This window comes from Cryptomeria japonica, chromosome 10 (genome assembly GCF_030272615.1).
Source record: "Cryptomeria japonica chromosome 10, Sugi_1.0, whole genome shotgun sequence".
In the NCBI taxonomy this organism is placed as follows: domain Eukaryota; kingdom Viridiplantae; phylum Streptophyta; class Pinopsida; order Cupressales; family Cupressaceae; genus Cryptomeria; species Cryptomeria japonica.
Window position 1 is genome coordinate 287,603,377 of NC_081414.1, and position 19,707 is coordinate 287,623,083.

The following is a 19,707-nucleotide window of genomic DNA, read 5'->3' on the forward strand; positions in this document are numbered from 1 at the left end:
TCGGATTGAATGAAGGAAGAGGGTTAATTGAAGAAGAAGGATTGCCCCCATGACTAGTGATCATAGGAGGAATGTCTTGTATTGAAGTAGTCATTATGTTTGATGTAAAAGTAGGTATACTAGCAATAGGAGTCGTCAAAGGAATAGAATGATTGTCTTGAGTAGGAGGTTGTGTATAACCTAAGGTTTCGGCACAACTTTTCATAGGCATCACATTTGAATCCACAATGTGTGCAATACCACGCAAAATATCAATTCCATTCTTATCACTTTGAAGCATACGTTTTAGACCCTCAATTAAAGGAAGAGCTTGACTATCAGGGTATTCTTGAGACATCCATTGTCGAAAATCGTCAAATTGGTTATCCAATTTTGAAAGTTGTTCTACAGAAACCTCATGGAGAGCTTCTTCATCATTAAGAGGATTAGAGGAATTACCCATGTCCTCGTTAAAAAGGCTATTCAAATTAGGTTCCATCTCCTCAGTAGTTAAACCTCGGAAAGACTTAATTCTACGGCTTCGTCTAACGGGAATAGTGTAAGTAGGGCTTATTGTTGTAAAACTCATGCACTAGAGAGAGAGAGAAAGTTTTGAATTTTAAAGGTAGCAAATTTCAGTAAAACCAGCCAATCTTCCAGATTTAAGCTGTTAAATACAATCAGGACAATCTCCCGAAATTTCGGAAAAAATGTCCGGGACCGTGGCGCTCGAAGTGCACACGGTCCTCGCAACTTTTTTCAAAATTTGCAGGGATGAAAGTTATGATGATTTTACAGCTAACCTGAAAAAATTGAGTGATTTTACGATCTGTAGATAGGCCAAATTAAAGTTGCAATCTTGAAATTGAACCCTACCAAGATTGTCGAAAAATGCAAAAATTTGAATTTTGAAAAAGAGAGGGAAACTAAAATTTTGAATGTTATGATTTTAGAGGGAATGTCAAGAGCAATGCAAATTTTGAATTTTAAAAATTGACTCAATTTCACGCAAAATTCAATTTTGAAAGCGGAAATTAAAGTTGTTGTAATTAAGCACTTAATTTCAAAAGTCACAAATTGTAAGAATTTGAATAAAGCACTGAAATTTCGAATGAATGCAAACACACTTTTCAGATTTAGGAGAGTAAGAACACAATTTTGACACAAAATTTCAATTTCAATGATTTTTGAATGTTTAGAAGCCTTAATCCAAGCAATCACAAGACCAACTTTGACTGTAATTTTGAAAGTGTTATAATTGATAAAATCAGCCAAAATTCTGGATTTTAGCAGGAAAATACAGTAAGATCTAGCTCCCGAAATTTCGGAAAAAATGTCAGGGACGATGGCGCTCGGAGTGCACACGGTCCTCTCAACTTTTTTCCAAATTTTCAGGGATGAAAGATATTGTGATTTTATTGCGGAATCCAAAGTTACAGCTGATTTGGGGATGTTTTGATCAGTGAAATTGTCGGACAAAGGTTGAATCAAGAGGGTTTTAAAAATTAGGGTTTTAACACTTAACCACTTAATTTTCAAAATTAAAGCATAGATATGAATTGATAATTTGTAATAGAAGGGCAGATCTGAAACAAGCATTAACATTTAGACATTTCACAAGCTTAATTACTAAAGAGAAAATTTAGGGTTTTTATGCAATTAACCTCTAAAATTTTGCAAAAGATCAAACATGGAAATGTAATCAAGGAATCCAATTTGCAGATCTAACCATGAATAATCAGGAAGGATGTTCACGTCGGGTTCACCAAAATGTAAAGCGAAAAAATCGCGATCGAACCCTAGTTGCTCTCCCCTCTTCCAACTCCAAGGAGAGAGAAGGGAGATTCACTAGGGTTGATGGTTTTCACTTAGGGGAGAGACTTTACATTCAAAAGAGGGGTTGAAACCCACAAGATCCAATCCCACACAATGCAAGATTGGATGCTAAATGTGTTTCAAGGGTTAAGAAAGCAAGGCTACCCTGATTTTCTCGACCTTAGGCCGACCAGGAAAGACAATTTTCCAATTTGCAAACATAAAGACCCGAAGTCCAAAAGAGACCGGGCCCAAAATAGGACCCAGGGACCAGGGCGCTGGGTGCCCTGGTCTTGAAGGACCAGGGCGCTGGGCGCTCTGGTCCCACCTCCCGGGACAGCAGGGTGCAAAGGAGGTTCAGGCCAGGGTGCAAGAAAATGCAGTTTTTGATGTCATAATCAGATTTCGGGGTCTCCATTCAGGTTCCGTGTTGCGTCGCCATCGTGAAGACCGAAATGCAGTCGAAATTGCAAGTGTCGCAATTTTAGGATGCTACAATATGGAGTCTGGTAGTGCTAGTAGCTCTCGCATTTTGAAGGTTAATGGTTGCTTAGAGAGATGCAATGAGAGGCCGAGGCTGGTTATTCCTCCAGAGATGATAGCCGAAAACGTTGAGTACTTTTCAAAACACTCGCTATATGGCAAGTTTTTGGGAATGAGGGTTTTCTTGCAGTTTTTGGAAAACTGGGCGCAGAGGACTTGGGCTTCAGAAGGGGAAATGGAGATTATGTTGCTGGCAAACAACTACTTTATAGTTACTTTCAATTGCATGGAGGATTGCAATAGGGTTTTTGAAAGAGGCCCGTATTTTTACAACCACGTGGGGTTGTTCATCAAACCTTGGCATGCAGGGTTTAACCCTTTGGAGGAGCTCCCGAATAGGGTTCCAGTATGGGTTCATTTACCACGCTTTCTAGTGGAATGTTGTCGGGAGGATGTGCTCCGGATGCTTGCTGCATTGCTTGGGAAGCTAGTGGGATCTTCAACAGAAACACTGGGGAGAAAGGTAATGACCTTTGCACGTATCTGTGTTGAAATTGATCTTAGTAAACCTATTCCAGATGCTATAGATATGTGTGCGCATTCTTATTCATGGGTTCAACAGTTAGATTATGATACTTTACCATTTCGGTGTCCTCTGTGTCATGAGTATGGACATTTATAGTGCAAGTGTCCTAGATATAAATCGGTGGAGTGCCAACCTCAGAGGTCGGCCCACATTCTAGATGGGGTTGATAAAGGAAAAGCTGCTATGACGATCGAGGGTGCGGGTGCTGATGGTTTTGTCTCAGTTAAGACAAAGAATAGGAATCGAGGACAAAAGAGGCCCTTACAGGAGAGATAGGAGGAGGATACCTTTAACAGATTCGAGGCCTTGGATGACCTTAGCCAGTAGGAGGTGAACCCAAGGTTTACCCCTTTGGATCAAGGAGCTTCAGGGGGGGCTCCAGAAGGAGTGATTGAGGACCCTTCCTAGGCTCTGCAAGTGGTTGGAAGCCAACATATGGAGATGGATCAGCTAGTAGGGGTCTAGTTGGGACTCACTTCTGGTTTGGAGCTAAATTTGGTTGGGGGTAGGGTTCTTCGATAGCTTTGAAATTGGATCCGGCTGGGGGTAAAAGTAATAAGCCCTCCTCTCACCTGGGTCTTCATCAGAAAGATATTAAGAAAAGTGCTTCAGAGAAGATCTCAAAGGTCGACAGAAAGAAGGATTTGGAGAAGATCAAATTGATGGGAGAGAATTTGGTTGGGTCAAGGTCAGTAAAGACTCTAGATTCTCACTTTTTCAATCCCCCAAAATGATTGTGCTTTTATGGAATGTGAGGGGCTCGAACAGTGGCCCTAGACAAAAATTTGTTCAGGATTTGATTAGGAATCATTCACCTGATGTCTTATTCTTGCAAGAAACTAAACTCTCAGTGGAGAGTATGATGGGCCTGGTGCCGAAGTTGTGGGGACGAGGCGAGTGTCGGTGTATTGGGGCAGCGGGTTCCTCTGGTGGGGTGGCCTATCTTTGGAACCCTTTAAGGTTTCACCCTGTCTGGTGGGTTGCCTCCAGATCTTCATTATCTGGGATTGTCTCTAGTCTTGAGACTGGAGAATTCATCTTGTTTTCTAATATCTATGCCCCTATTGATCATTAGGGTAAGCAGAACTTATGGTCTCATATTTCTTGTATGCGAAGGCTGGTCCCTTTTCATCCTTGGATTATGGTGGGAGATTTCAATGCCATCCTTGAGTTGAGCGAGAAGAAGGGGGGTGTTATGCGTTTGGAACCTTTTTCTAGCCTTTCTCAGGATAGTATATCTTCGTTGCACCTTGTTGACATTAAGCCTAGTAACGGTTCGTTCACTTGGAACAATAGGAGGGTGGGGGAGTATTGGATTGCGGAGAGGCTGGACCATTTTCTAGTTTCTAGTTTTTGGATTGGTGGGGGGTGGACCACAAGCTCTAAGATTCTTGAATGGAGAGGGTCAGACCACTGGCCCATCAAGCTGGTTTCCTCCTCGGCTCAGGTCGCTCGCTCTCCTTCATTCAAATTTCAACTTATGTGGCTTCGGGATCTTGCTTTGCAGGCTCTTGTAGTGGAGTGGTGGAGGAAAGGGAGGCCGACCTTTGGCACTGCTATGTACACTTTTGCCAAGCAGCTACAATTTGTTAAATTTCAGCTTAAACAGTGGAACCGTCAGGGTTTCAGGAACATTTTTTCAGGCTAAAGAAGCTACTTAAATTGTGTTGAATGGCATCACCAGTGAAATCAGAGAGCATGGTTTGTCTGAGGCCTTGCTTAGGGAGGAAGATAGGGTTGTTAAGGTTGTAGAGGAGTGGGAGCTTCGGGAAGAAATATATTGGAAACATAGAGCTCGTATTGATTGGCTTCAGGTGGGGGATAAGAACACTGCTTTCTTCTTCAACTCAGTGAAAGCAAGAAGACATGGAAATTCCATCCTGTTTTGGTCAATCAGAGAGGTGAACAGTGTTTATCCTTGCAGGAGATCTCTAGGGAGTTATTACAGTATTTCTGGTCCCTCTTTAGTGAGGACTCTCAAGGGGAATTGGTGGAGGAGAATCAGGTTCTTTCTTGCATTCCTTCTCTTGTCACCAGGGAGATGAATGAGCAGCTTTTGGGTCCTATTTTGCTGGAAAAACTAGAGAGGATTGTTTTTCACATGAGGAAAGGAAAAGCCCCTGGACCGGATGGGTTCATGATTGAATTCTTTCAAGAGTTCTGGGATATCATCAAACTGGACTTACTGGAAGTAGTCCAGGAGTCTCAGAAGAATAAGTAGATGCTTCAGGCTTTGAATGTGACCTTCATTGCTCTAATCCCCAAGTGTGATGGGGCTGGTAGGTTAGGCCAGTTTCGCCCTATCTCTCTCTACAATGTGATTTATAAGAACATCTCTAAGCTGATAGCGGATAGGTTGAAGAAGTGTCTGGGGGATGTTATTTCTGAGGAGCAGAGTGGGTTTGTGGAAGGATGCCAAATTTTGGATGGTGTGGTCATTGCTATGGAGACCATTCATTCTATGGCAACCTCCAAGGAAAAAGCTATGTTTATCAAGCTGGATATGGCTAAGACTTACGATAGAGTTCGATGGTTCTTCCTCCAGAAGATCCTTAGGGCTTTTGGCTTTGCTGATGAATGGATCCAATGGGTTATGAGTTGTGTTACGTCTACTTCCTTCTTTGTGCTAATTAATGGAGATCATATGAGCTGTTTGGTGCTTCTAGGGGTCTACGCCAGGGGGACCCCCTCTCCCCTTATTTATTTATTCTTCTGGCTAAGGGTTTGGGGAGGCTGATCAAGTATAATGTGATTCTGGGTATTATTCAGAGCTGGAGTTGGGGTAATGATTTGCAATCGTAGTCTCGTTTGCAGTTTGTTGATGACATGACCCTTATGGGACTTGCTCGGATTAGAGAAGCTACTAATCTGCATAAGGTCTTGGATGTTTATCTTGCGGCTTCAGGCCAGATGATCAATGAGGATAAATCTTCTATCCTCTTTTTCAACACTCCTGAAACTATTCAAAGGAGGATTGCTCTTATCCTAAGATTCCAAGTTGGCTCTTTGCCCTTGACCTATTTGGGTATCCCTATTTCTCTTAGGAACCCTCCTAAGGAGTCATGGCAGGGTATCTTGGATAAATTTCACACGAAGGTTACACACTGGACTCACAGGTGGTTATCCTTTGTTGGGAGGGTTCAACTGATTCAGTCGGTAGTTCAGGCTCTTTCGATTTATCATTGTATGCTTCAGGTGGCTTCTAAGTGGTTCTTGAAGGGTTTGGACTCCTTGGCCAGGCAATTCTTATGGGCAGGCAATCTGTCCTCTTCTAAATGGAGTCTTGTCAATTGGGACTTAGTGTGTAGCTCGAAGTAGTCAGGGGGGCTTGACTTAAGGCAATCTATTTTATTTGGGGAAGCTCTTGCAGTTAAACTGTACTAGAGGTGGTGTGTTGAGCAGGACTGAGGTTGGGCTAGGATTTTGGCCATCAAATATATGCAGAGGATCCCGATGGAGGAAATCCCTAGATATCCGCTTAATGGAAAAGGTTCATCGATCTGGTATGCTCTCAAGAGTGGGGCTTCTCTCATTAAGGCAGGTCTCATTGGAATTGCAGGAGGGGGCAAGAGGTCCTTTTCTGGAACGATTCTTGGGATGGGTACCCTCCCATCCTTTACCAGTTTCCTAACCTTGGGAATCTGTGCCAGAGGTTTCTGGAGGCAGGGTGGTCAAGGGTGAGTGATTTCAAGGCTGTTTATAGGTGCGGGCGGCTGGATTTGGAGCGGTGGAAGGCTCCTAATGAGTGGTCAGTTGCTGGGATGGAGGAAGAGTGTGTAGAGTTACATGGCATTTTGGTGAGTAGACACTGTAGTTCCCTCAAGGGTAGGGATGGACTTGCTTGGTATCCAAATCCTAAGGGCGTCTTTACTGTGGCTAGTGGTTACCAGGAACTGTTGAACCGAAGACTGGAGGGAAGAGAGGTGCACTGGTGGAAACATGTGTGGAATAATTTTTCTTGGCCGAAGTGTAACTGCTTTGCTTGGACTTTGGCTTTGAATAGATGCTTAACGTGGGATAACATCCGCAAGTGGGGATTCTTGGGGCCTTCTATTTGTGTTTTGTGTGGTAATGGGGAAGAAGATTCCTCACACCTATTCTTCAAATGTCCCTTCTTTATGCTTATTTGGCACTATTGGTGGGGGGTGTGGAAGCATCCTTGTGTTCACGCGGATTCTCTAGTGGAATTTTGGAGTAGCTTGGGCAGACCTCCTATCTTGTCCTCCTTCCTCCAAATTGTCTAGTATATTGGGCCCATTTTCATTCCATGGTAGATCTGGCTCAAGAGGAACAAGAGGATCTTTTGTGAGGTTAGATTGGTTGTTCAACAAGTGTGGAATAGAGTCATTGTTATGATCTGGGAGATGGTGGAAGCTAAATGTGAGGTGAATTTTCCTCTGGGTAGAGAAGAGGCGGAGATTTTGAGTAGGTTGGGGTTGCAGGAGTTGTCTCCTGCCTCAGCTTGTGTCAGAAGAGGTAGATGTGCTATGAAGAAGGTTCAAAGGGTGAAAAGGTGGTTACCTCCTCAAGATGAGTTTATCAAGATTAACACTGATGACTCCTCTAGGGGTAACCCAGGCCCTACTGGAGTTGGTGGGGTTGGTAGGAATAGTTTGGGGGAGGTGGTTTTCCTCTTTTCGGTGCATAAAGGATGGCAGTCTAATAATTTTATGGAGGGATTTGCGATTCTCTATGCCCTAGAGCATGCTTGGGAGCTGGGTCGAAGGAAAGTTATTTGCGAATCGGATTCACAAATTGTTGTTAACTTGTTGACCGAGCAGAAGGTGTGTGGGATTCAGTGGCAGTTGGTAGGGATTGTTCAGCAGATTCTTCAAATTAGTTCTTTAATGGAGCAGGTGTCTTTCATCCACATTCCTCAGGAATGGAATAGAGCAGTCGATTGCCTGGCTAAGTGGGCCTCAGAACATGGTAGTGATTGGAAAGTTGAAGGTTGGGAGCATCACCCCTTGGATTATTGTCAGGACCTGCAAAAGATTTTTGTTGAGGACATGGATAGATATGAAGTTGGCTAATCTGGGTTTGGTTTTGTGGTTCTTTTTGGGGCCTCAGGGCTCTGGTTCTCTTTGTAATTCTTGTGTCTGATTTTCAATAAAGTTTTTACCCCTTTAAACAGAAAAAAAAAAGAAAGATTCAATTAAGGTTAGACTTCAACTAAAGTTATATCAACCCAAACCCTAATCCCAAGCTTTATCCTAGAATAGTAATTTTAATTATAACCTAACATTAATCCTATCCATAACCCTATTCTAACCCTGATTGAACCCTAATATAATATTAAATCCCATCTTGAAAAATAATTGACCCTAACCCTAATTAAACATTAACTCATTACATAACCATAGCCCTAATTATATGTTATCCTTGACTCTAAATAATATATCATAAATATATCATTCCTTTTCACAAATTAACAGCAGAATCCTCGAAATGAACTGCAGCGTTAGTCGAGGACAACCAATTGCTCGAAAAGTTCCCCTTGGATTGCCTGCTTTACCACTAGCATCTGATTTATTTCCCCATTGTTCAAGAACACTTTAAGTAAGTTCTCAGAATATCCGCTCACCATTGCAATGCCCTCTGTCTTCCACATCCACGGTGGCCCATAATACCATTCACGGAGGTTCCAAAACACGACTCTCGGAGGCGTCCCATACCCTGCCTCTTTATATTTCCTCTCTATCGCCCAGTAATCTGTTTCCAATGGGTTTAACAACACTTGGTGGAATAACATGTCACTGAACACAAACAACTGTTTAATCATCTTCTCCGGCTGTAGCTTGCATTCGCAGGCAACATTGAGAATCACATCAAAAACTTTCTGAAAATTAGTTTTCCTGCTCCACTCCATATTCTGAGTAAATCTGTATTTCTCTGCCAGAGTGTCGCCCTCGACCAAGTGTAGCTTTGGGTTCGCACTTATGCTAATTACGTGGCCTTTCCAAGGTGGGCTGCTCATTTCAGAAATGAGCAATCCAAGAGCGATGCAGACTTGCATCGGAAGTCCTTTCATGCTATCTGACACATCACACACTGCCAAGCTGTCAGATAATTTCCCTTCCTTGGTCATGTCTTCCACCATTCTCACCCACTCAAGCTCTGCTACCTTATCATTGCCCTCCGACTGAAGCGCTTGTTCAACGATTTCGTGTGGAAGCAGTGCTCTAGCCGCCATTTTCTTTTTCCCCTTTACCGGTCTACGAGAAACTGGGCAAATCTTTCTGGGTCGTGCTTGAGGAAGAGCTTTTTGTAATTCTTCATTGCAATGGAGGCCACTTTGGTGTATGGCAATTCGCTCCACAAATTTGCACTTATATACACTTCTGGTAACTGCAGTGCTTTTCGCAGCAGAACCAGGACTTCTTTCCCCAGCCTGTCGCGGACCCTGTAGACATAATGTCGCTCATCTACCACGTCGGGATAGTCTTCACGAGGAAAAACCCTTCGTGCGATGTTCTCGCAGAGAAGAGTAGAAAGATCGTACGAGGAGTTAAGAGAAGGACACCACTTTGTGGCCAGGCTTACGTCCTCCAATTTGCCCAATTTAAGCGCATCCAAATCCTTTTCCAGTAAATTGGCGAAATGTTGGGCTATTTCATCATGAAGTGCTCTGTAATTTGAATCATTGGAGTAACGCTTGACGGCTCTCCATGCATCTTCCATCAATTTTTGCCTCCTCGAAACCCTTGCTGCTGCGCTCTTCTGCTTTCCTTTTAACAAATCTACTTCAATCCTCTCTTCTCTGGGCTTGAGAGTCTCGCACTTTTTGGCCTCTCTTGCAGCAGTGCCCTTCCGGACAAAATACCTGGAAGTCCCGGATTTATTATGCCTGTGCTTCGATCGGGCTTAGGCAAGCCCCATCTTCTTCATGCGCGCCAATGTATGTAACTCAATTCTTTCAAGTTTGCTCCCTGTTGTTCGATCAGTCTGTTGGGGTCCTTGCAGTATGCGGAGAAGTATCTCTGGAAGATCTTTAAGGTATCCGAATTGTGAAAAGGTGGAGAGATTGGCGAGGAGGGTATTGGGGTGGTGAGAATGCATCCAACATGCGGCGGTGTAGAATCCTTCTCGGTCGGATTTGCCCGTTCCTCGGATGCCTCTTAATTGACAGATGAGCTTCAAAGCGATGAGAGGGTTTTGCCTCCATGCGTTTGCCACAAAGTGGGTTACCAAGCCAGATTGAGTGTAGGGCTCGACGTGGAAGAAAAAGTCGAGGAAGGCGTCCCCTGAGGATATGTAGGTTTGAAAACTGTTCTCCGTCTTTCCGATCACTGTGCCACACCTTACTAATTTTTTATTTTGTGTTCCAGTTTCGTTGAAATCGCAGAGCTGTGGAGGGCCCAACAGAAGAGTCATCGTGACAATTGATGGCTAGTTAAACCGATACACAAACAGAGGCGATTGATTTTGATAACCAATAGATTGGAAGGTTTGAGCCTTCGTATAGTGCCAAGACACAGTAGAGGAGATTGAATTTGTAGATGGTGTTCTTGGCTTACAAAACTTGGAGACCAAGCAAACATAGATCGCCCCGACCGTTGAACAAGCAAATGTTTATTGCTTCACTTCGACTATTGACCGAGACGACTTTTCATTAGTCTAGACAGTTGGTTGCATCGTATGGTATTTTCTCTACCTATGTGTTAGTCTATGCCTCACGTACGAATTCTTATAAATAAATAAATAAATTAGCTTTCGTTGAATTCTTTACATATTTAATTAGCACTCTCAAGTCTTTCTTGTCTCAGGGGAAAAAGAAACCATGAAAAAAAATAGTGTTTAAGTGAGGATCAAATTCTTTTATATGTATATGGGATGCCATTTGTGTGGAGCTCAATCAATAAAATAATGTTCAATATTATTAGTCCCTCTCAATAGACATGATTATTAATCAATCCATTGGATGTATTAGTTCTTTGGGCCGCGGTTATTCTGGCTTCAAAACGAACCTTTTGTACAGCGTGATATCGACATGTTAGTCAATCGCAGTCGTTTATTGCAAAATCGATGGTGTAAAACGCGCGACTAACATGCATGTTAGTCAATCTGTACTGTCATTTTGGAGCGAGAATAGACGCGTCCAGTTCTTTGAGGCTAGTCAATCATACTATAGTAATTTGAATTATTTATACCATTTTTACTGTTTTATTCAGGGTACATTTTATTATAATTTGTATAAAATTATTTATCTTTTTTCTTATTGGTCTATTTTGCAAACTGTCATTGTAAAAAAATTATTTTTATTTTTGTTAAATGACTCAATATTTTATTTATTTACAACAATCTAAAATGACAATAAATTTTGGTCTTGCCAGTTGAATTCCACAAAAATCTAAGGAAATCTTATTTTGTTCAATGAAACCAAAATCTAATAAAATATTGTCTCATGTGATATGTTCCCCTAAAAAATGTCATTTTATTCAATGCATATTTAATTATATTTTTGACAGTTTTGCATGTCTCTAATGCATTGAACTATTTGAACAGAACAACGTACAGAAAATGGCATGTGGCATCTCTATTCTATTAAAGTGTAGGTCACAATAAGTGTCCACATACGCCTCTCCATAGTTATAGTCCATAATTGGATAGGACAACTTGAATATTATTAATTTTATTAATGCATGCAAATAAATTTTTGTGGTCGTTGGCCATATTAATTATGCTTTGTCGACTCCAAAATGTTCATCTGTATTCTTTTGCCTTTATCAGTTTCGATGGCCTGTGTATTTGAGCATTGCTGCAGATAGTTCTTTTTCTCTCGTCAATGTAAAAAACGATTGAGTAGCAGTTACAATAGGTCTGGAACATCGTTTGCTTTGTGCTTGCAAATTTAGGTAAAATGATTTTCTTCTTAAGTTGTTTCCCATTTATTTGACTTGAAAATTGTCTCAGTGCATAAACAATTTCCACTCATTTGTAGGCTTTCTGAAAACCAAATATGTTGAGGAGGGAAGGATCAACGTTCGAAGTGGACTTTGCGCATAAATAAATATTGATGCTATGCAAAAAGGGAAAGGTTAGTCAATGATAAATAACACACAACACACAAGAAACCATTATTGTTAATCAATCAAAAACTAATCTAAACAAGCATATCAAAAGAGATATCAAAAGCATGACAAAATATCTAACTAAGAAGATAAATATGATGAGGCATCTCCAAATGCCTCCTAACATGCTCTTAGTTTCTTCTCCTTTGTTCCTTTCCTCTCCAAGTTCCAAAATAGTGTAGCTCTCAGCAGCTTTTTGCACTATGGATGCTTATGGAGGATTGAGATTGAAGTATTTTGCTCTAAATGTGAATAAAAAAGCTAATACTAAATGCTATTGATACTAAAATGATTTATTTTATCCAAGATGACAAGATACTAGTGGTTTATGCCAAATGCTCTCTAGAATTCACTATAGCTTAAATGCATACAAGTTTTCAGGATCTGGATTATGAAGAAATGAGCTCTATTTATAAGAAAAATGGAGCAATGGATGGTTGAGATTGAGCAATCTCAACAAGGGTCAGGATTGAATGATTTCAAATCCATGTGAGGGCTTTCAACCCAATCCCAGGATGACATGTGTTAATGTGAGATAGGCTGAGAGGAGAGGGAATAAGCATTAAATGCTTGACATGACCTTGGGAGTTAAGGTCAAGGTTAGTTGAATGAATAAACTTTTTATTTAAAGAATAAAGCTTTTATCCAATGGATAAACTCTTGTGCAAAGGCAAAAAGGGGATAAACATGGTCAAAGCAATAAATGCTTGAGGAGACAAGTTGAATTAACCATAAATGGTTATGTAAGAGCCATTAATGGTCATGTAAGAGCCATTAGTGGTTTTGGAAGACTTTTGGAGGTTAAATTGTTGAACACACAAAGCATTAAATGTTTTTCAAAGACTTTGAAGTCTTTGAGAAGTGACTCCAAGTTGCTTAGGAATGTGACAATAATTAGGGGATAGATTAGGCTAATTAGGAAGGGGTTAGAAGAATCTAGAAGGGGGTTTAGGAATGCAATTGGATTTGGTGGGTGAGGAAAAATAGGATTTTTATTAAAATAAAATTTATTTATTTCAATAAATGTGTGCAAGTTGCATTTTTAGGAGAATACAAGTGGGGGAGGGGGGGGAGGTTAATGATTTAAATAAATGTTTTATTTAATTTATTTAAAAGAGGAAAAGGGGTTAAATGAAATAAATAGGATTTATTCATTTAATTGATTGTGAACTTGGTTTAATGAATGAATTAAAATAAACTGAATAATTTATTTAATTAATAGGAGAATATTTTGAAGATAAATTAATTAAATGTTAATTTAATTAACTCATGGCTAGTGTATTTTTAATCAAATAAATAGCAAATATTCATTTAATTAAGCTGGACAGATTTATGTGACTACATTTGCCCCTCTTTGAGACGGTGCGGTTTATCGCGTTGTTTCAAAGAAAGAAAAACTGGTGTGAAGAAATGCCCCATAAAATGTAAATTTAATAGGTGGTATGCCCCCTCGAGAGATGGGCCGAAAATTTTTGAAAAATTGGGCGGTCTCTCGAAAAAGAATGAAATTTGGCAGGGTGTTAGAAGAGAAGAATTAGCAATAACGGTGAAAGAATGGAAGAAAACAGAGTGAATACGGAGAAATATCAAGCCAGTGAGTACCCTTAGGTTATGCAGGAGATATTGTGCAAATGTGGTGTGGTGCTTTCGAGTGATGCTATACATTTGATCAAAATTGGTTGGACAATCTGGTGTAATTGGTTTAATTGCCCCGGTCGAGTCAAAGCATGACAGTTGATGTCAGTTGGTCGCTTGGACAGGATAAAGTCTAAGTAAGTGAATCAAAGTGACCTGATGGTGACTTAGACAATTGATGTAATTGTCCAATGAAGTCAAGGTATATGAAGCAAAATACTTGTTGGGACTTAGACAATTGATGTAATTGTCCGTTGGATTGTGTTTGATTGGTTGATCAATTGATAGTGTGTGCGTGGGATGGATGGTTGTGGTTAATCATAGCAGCCCCGTTGAGACTAGGTCATTATGATAAATGTCTGATGTAGTATAGGATTACCATGATAGATTACCTGTTGAGACCCGAAGATACTTGATCAGAGTATCGGTTGATAGTCTAAGTGTGTGTGTGTCGATGTGCCTGTGCAGATAGAGTAACTTGCTTGATTGGGTTGATGGGAAATGATGTAGGGTATGTGACGTTGATTATCAAGATGGGGAGGGTGAGGAGGGGATTCGATGTTAGATAGAAGAAATGGAGGACCTATGACTCATTCCTATGGAAGAAAAGGAAAATAGATTATGCATTGTCATTACTATGTATGCATGATATGCATCTATTATGAATGTATGGATGGATGGAATGCAACCGAATGCAATATATACAGATGAGATGGAATGACGATCCATAGTGCTTTATTTTTCATCATTGAGCTTTAAAATGTTGTAAGAAAATACAAGCAACTTGACATAATGATTCAAGATGACCTGAGTATTTCTTACATGGATTTGATGTAGCAAGTTAATACAAACAACTTGATATAATGGGTCAAGTTGACCTGAGTATTGCTTGCGGAACAGACAAGGATCATCTCCGTTTAGGCATGACTTGGATCGTCTTCCTTGATCTTAGGTTGATCATATCCTGAGACAAGTTCATATCGTAATAAGAGATAAAACCTTTATCCAATTTGGATGAGGTAGGAGGAACCAAAGGAAGAGCATTGTACCTGCAAATAAACAGTATATACATAAAGAATAAAGAATATGGATCCTTGGTAATGGTTCATGCTCATATGGTCAAGGTATACGCTGTAGTCAGCAAGCTGTAATGATCTATGACTGCATTTTGCATAAGATCACGTAGCTTAGTGAACTGCCCACATAGACACCATTAGGACATGCCCCAGAACTTCATCGGGATAAAAACGCAGAAGACATACAAACAATGTTGTAAGAACCTTATATAAATAACCCACAAATCAACCAAGTATTTGATAGCTTAAATAAAATTTTCTTGTCAAAGAAAAAATATCATCTTGTCTTTGTTTAGATAAGGAAGGATGCATCCTTGTTGAAGATAGTTTGATTATTGATGTTGATTGTTTGGTTGATTGAGAAGGGATCATCGTGTGAGTATTTTGTTCAATGTTTGCTTGGTATCTACTCAGATGAGTATGTACAATGTGGTGCCATGTTTTTGTTTGTTTTTTGATGTTTTCCGTTGTTTTTGGATTTTGTGATTTTGAGTGTTTTTGGTATTTTGATGATTGTTTTGAATGTTTTTGGATTTTGTGAGACAATTTTGAATGTTTTTGGATTTTGTGAGACAGTTTTGAATGTTGAACCCAATGAATCACAAGTAATGTAGAATCCACTTCCATCAACTAGATTAAGGGCATTGCCCCCAAGTTAGACATGACTATGAAAAAGCAGGATGCAAGACAAATGAAGTACTTTCTTTGATTGCAGATCAAATAACAAGCCATGGTTTGGATGGATGGATGTGTGTATGTAATGAATGTGATCGCAACGAGCCTAAAAGATAATGGAGCCATAGCCTTTACGAGTGGCACCTGTTTGCCAGGTTTTCACCATCGCACTTACCCAAGGTGCCACCGGAGTGTTTGTTCACCATTTGGATGCATGATTTTTCTTTATTCTTTTGATGCTTTTGTATTTTCTTTAGTACATTTATCTGAATGTTTTTGGATTGTTTTTCTGGTATGCAGGAGAGCTTGATGCTCTATACAGCTTAGGTATAAAACCGTTTGAGGTGCATGTTGTTGATTGGATCTGCAAGTGGTTCTCCTTCTGAAGTAGCTAGCTGATATGCCCCGGACCCAAATACAGCAGTGGTATCATATGGACCCAGCCATTTTGATTCAAACTGTCCCTGATGTTCTCTGTTTGGTTGGTTGCAAGGATTCTCTCGGAGAACAAGATCACCTACCTCAAATGTATGAGGTCTAACTCGGTGATTGTAGCTTCTGCTCATGCGCTACTTATAGGCTTTGAGATGGTTGTACGTAGCTTGTCGCTTCTCATCAAGTAACTCTAAGTCCTGAAGACGGGATACTCTATAGGCTTCGTCATCTATAAGATTATGCAAGGAAACCCGTAGAGATGGTATCTCGACCTCAATAGGAAGGATAACTTTTGCACCATAGACCAATGAGTAGGGAGTTACGCCTGTAGGGGTTCGAATGCTAGTTCGATATGCCCATAGTGCTGGATTCAGTTGAACATGCTAATCACGGCCGGCATCATTGACTATCTTCTTTAGGATTCTCAATATGTTTTTGTTTGATGCTTCAGCCTGACCATTGCCTTGTGGGTAATAGGGGGTGGAAAAGCGGTGTTGGATGTGAAACTTCTCGCAGAGCTCACGGACATCTTGATTTTTGAAAGGAAGCCTGTTATCTGTGATGATGGACATGGGTACACCATACCAGCAGATGATGTAATTAAGGATGAATGAGGCGATCTGCTTGCCGGTGACTTGGGTAAGTGGAACAGCTTCGATCCACTTTGTGAAGTATTCGGTGGCGGTAATAATGAATTTGTGGCCGTTGGATGAAGACGGATGGATTTTACCCACAAGGTCAAGTTCCCCATTGACAAAAAGGCCATGGTGTCGTGATTGGTTGCAATTGTTGTGCCGGTGCATGTATAAGGTCTCCATGAATTTGGCATTTTTTGCACTTCCTGACAAAGTAGTAGGAGTCTTTTTCCATAGATGGCCAATAGTATCCATTGCGCAAGAGTTTCTTGGCTAGTGACGGACCACTTGAGTGAGTCCCACAAATTCTTTCATGTACCTCTTCCAAGGCCTTTGTTATCTCATCTTGTTCCAGACATCGAAGAAGAGTACCATCAAGACTGCGTCGGTATAGGGTTTTAGCAATAATGGTATATCGAGTAGTTTGGCGAATGAAGGTTTTACGTTGGTTATTCGATTGGTTAGGAGGAAGGGTGTGATCATGGAGATAGGTGTAGAAATCACTGTACCATGGGGATTTGGAACCGACAAAATGACATATCATCTCGGATTTGGGGATATCATAAGTGGGGATCCAAAGCTGTTCTACCAAGAACTCATAGCGTGTTGAATTTTGTGGAAGATCTAGGAGAGATGCAATAGTAGCCATAGCATCAGTGATTCGATTCTGATCTCTTGGTATTTGCTCAAAGGTGATAGTACGAAATGATGCTTTTAAAGTGTCCACCATTTGCTTGTATGGCATGAGTTTATCATCCTTAGTCTGAATTTCATCTGTTGCTTGTCGAATGACCAGTTGTGAGTCGCCATATACTTGTAGTTCTTGTAATTTCCATTGTATGGCTAGCCTGAGTTCTGTGATCAAGGCCTCATACTCTACTATGTTGTTAGTGCATGGAAATGTGAGCCTATAAGACTTCGGGATGTTGTCACCTTGAGGTGTGATAAACAGAATGCCTGCCCCCGAGCCATGCCTAGTGTATGAACCATCAAAGTATAGTTTTCATGGTTGTGCTGTTGTGATCATGAATATCTCTTCATCTAGAAAATTGGAAATGAGAGGATGATCGCCTATGAGGGGTGCATCGACCAACTGATCTGCAATAACTTTCCCTTTGATAGCCTTACGGTCTACATACTTGATGTCAAATTCACTTAGAATCATCACCCATTTGGCCAAGCGGCCTGTCAATGCTGCTTTGCTGAGTAAATACTTGAGTGGATCAATTTTTGCAATGAGTTGTACCTTGTGTGTTAACAGATAGTGCCTCAGTTTAGTGGCTGCTAAGATTACTACTGGGCAAGCTCGCTCAATTGGTGTGTAATTGAGTTCATAACCAACCAGTGTGCGAGAGATGTAGTAAACGACACATTCTTTGCCTTCTGCATTATGTTGTGCTAGTAGTACCCCCAATGTTGTACTTGTTGCTGATATATAGAGTAGTAGAGGCCTACTTGGATCTGGTGGGATCAGCAACGGTGTATTCATGAGATAGTCTTTGAGCATCTGGAATGCTTGCTGGCATTTGGCATCCCATTGAAAGCGGATGTTCTTGTGTAGCAGGTGTGTGAATGGGTGACACTTATCAACCAATTGTGCAATGAATCTTCAGATGGATTGAAGCCGCCCTTGTAATGTCCTTAGCTAATTGATATTCTTTGGTGGTGGCATGTCCATGATTGCTTTTACCTTTGTTGGGTCGACATCAATACCTTTGCTTGAGACAATGTATCCTAGAAGCTTCCCGAAGGTTACTCCAAAGACACATTTCTTTGGGTTGAGTCGAACATGGTATTGTTCCATTCTATCAAAGATTTTATCTAATATGTTGAGATGTCCTTCTCTGGTGAATGATTTTTCTAGTAAGTCATCAACATAATCTTCCATCATAGTATGCATCATGTCATGGAAGATGGTGGTCATTGCTCGTTGATAGGTCGCTCTTGCATTCTTTAGACCGAAAGGCATTACATTCCAGCAATATGTGCCCCATGGACATGTGAAGGTTGTCTTATGTTGATCCTCTGGTGCGATCTTTATCTGATCGTATCCTGAAAAGCCATCCATGAGTGAAAGCATGGCATGTCCTGCTGTCAGATCTACTATGATGTCGATATTTGATCTAGGGGGAAGTCATCCTTAGGACATGCCTTATTCAGATCTCTAAAGTCAGTATAATTGCGGATGCCCCCTTTTGGTTTGCCGATAGACACAATGTTGGAGATCCATTCTGCATAATCAATTGGTCTAATGAAACCAACATCTAGGAGTTTCTTGAGTTCTGTTTTGACTAGCACTGCAATCTGAGGATGCATCTTACGAAGCTTCTGCTTGACAGGTTTGGCTCCTTCTACTACGGCGAGGTGATGCATGACTAAATCAAGATCAAGCCCAGGCATGTCTGCATATGACCATGCAAAGTTGATCTGATGCTTTTGAAAGAACTCTATAAATTTAGGTTGTTCCTCTGGAGTGAGAAGAGATGCCAGATGTATGAGGTGAGGATTTTCAGGAGTCCCCACATTGAAATTCTTTGGTTTCCTCGATGAGAATCGTTGATTGTTCTTGTTGTGTACTAGTAGGGAGAATGTCAAACCCTTCATCCTCAGGCACCTCAGAGAGGTTTTCACTATTGGATACGCTCTTTCTTTTTACTTTTGTTGAATCAAACAGTGTCACGGTGTGGTTTTCACTGGAAGATCCATTTTTTATTGTTATATTTTTGCAACTGAAAGGTTTGGCATCCGCCCCGAAGTATGCTGCGCTATTTAGTTCTATGGCGAACCCAACTTTGTGATCCCCTCTTGGTAGGCTATCCCTTAATTTCAAAAAGTCAATGATGGCCTCATCGTTTTGGAAGAGGTCAAGACATGGGGGATTTGGTTGGTTCCATTCGATGAGTTCAGGGTGGATAATGGGCATTACTTCATCAATTAGGTTAAGTGCGTTAGATGTATCGGAGAGGTTTAAGACGTTGTGGTGAAGGTCGTTGATGGTACTCTCCCTGTCAGAATTAGGCGTAGGATGAGACGTAGGGTCTGTGGAAGATGTTTCCAACTCAAGAACCCAAGAGGTCTTTATCTGTGCTTCTCTGTAAACAGTGATGTCTTTGTGTGGTGGAGGTGTAGCGTCCTAAAATTGCGACACTTGCAATTTGGACTGCATTTGGGTCTTCACGATGGCGATGCAACACAAAACCTGAATGGAGACCCCGAAGCTTGTTCATGACATCAAAAACTGCATTTTTCAGCACCCTGGCCTGATCCTCCTTGCACCCTGCTGTCCCGGGAGGTGGGACCATGGCGCCCAGCACCTT

At 41.0% G+C, this 19,707-nt stretch overlaps 2 protein-coding genes across 2 annotated transcripts; both read right to left on the reverse strand.

The window, feature by feature from the left end:
* Window positions 1–8,324: 8,324 nt before the first annotated feature.
* On the reverse strand, window positions 8,325–9,056 carry LOC131858909 (uncharacterized). Its single transcript, XM_059212392.1, has one exon. It carries the CDS (start codon window positions 9,054–9,056, stop codon window positions 8,325–8,327), a length of 732 nt encoding a protein of 243 aa, XP_059068375.1.
* Window positions 9,057–9,070: 14 nt separating this feature from the next.
* Window positions 9,071–10,237, reverse strand: LOC131034321 (uncharacterized). The gene is made up of 2 exons (XM_059212393.1): window positions 9,771–10,237; window positions 9,071–9,686 (listed from the first exon to the last, which is right to left on the reverse strand). Exons 1-2 carry the CDS (start codon window positions 10,235–10,237, stop codon window positions 9,071–9,073), a joined length of 1,083 nt encoding a protein of 360 aa, XP_059068376.1.
* Window positions 10,238–19,707: the final 9,470 nt, after the last annotated feature.

Bases quoted from the DNA above. Each gene is read 5' to 3' on its own strand.
- LOC131858909 (XM_059212392.1), bottom strand. From the start codon at position 9,056: ATGGCGGCTAGAGCACTGCTTCCACACGAAATCGTTGAACAAGCGCTT.
- LOC131034321 (XM_059212393.1), bottom strand. From the start codon at position 10,237: ATGACTCTTCTGTTGGGCCCTCCACAGCTCTGCGATTTCAACGAAACT. The intron at 9,687-9,770 runs GTTACATACATT...CGGGACTTCCAG, and splicing joins AGCAAACTTGAAAGAATTGA to GTATTTTGTCCGGAAGGGCA.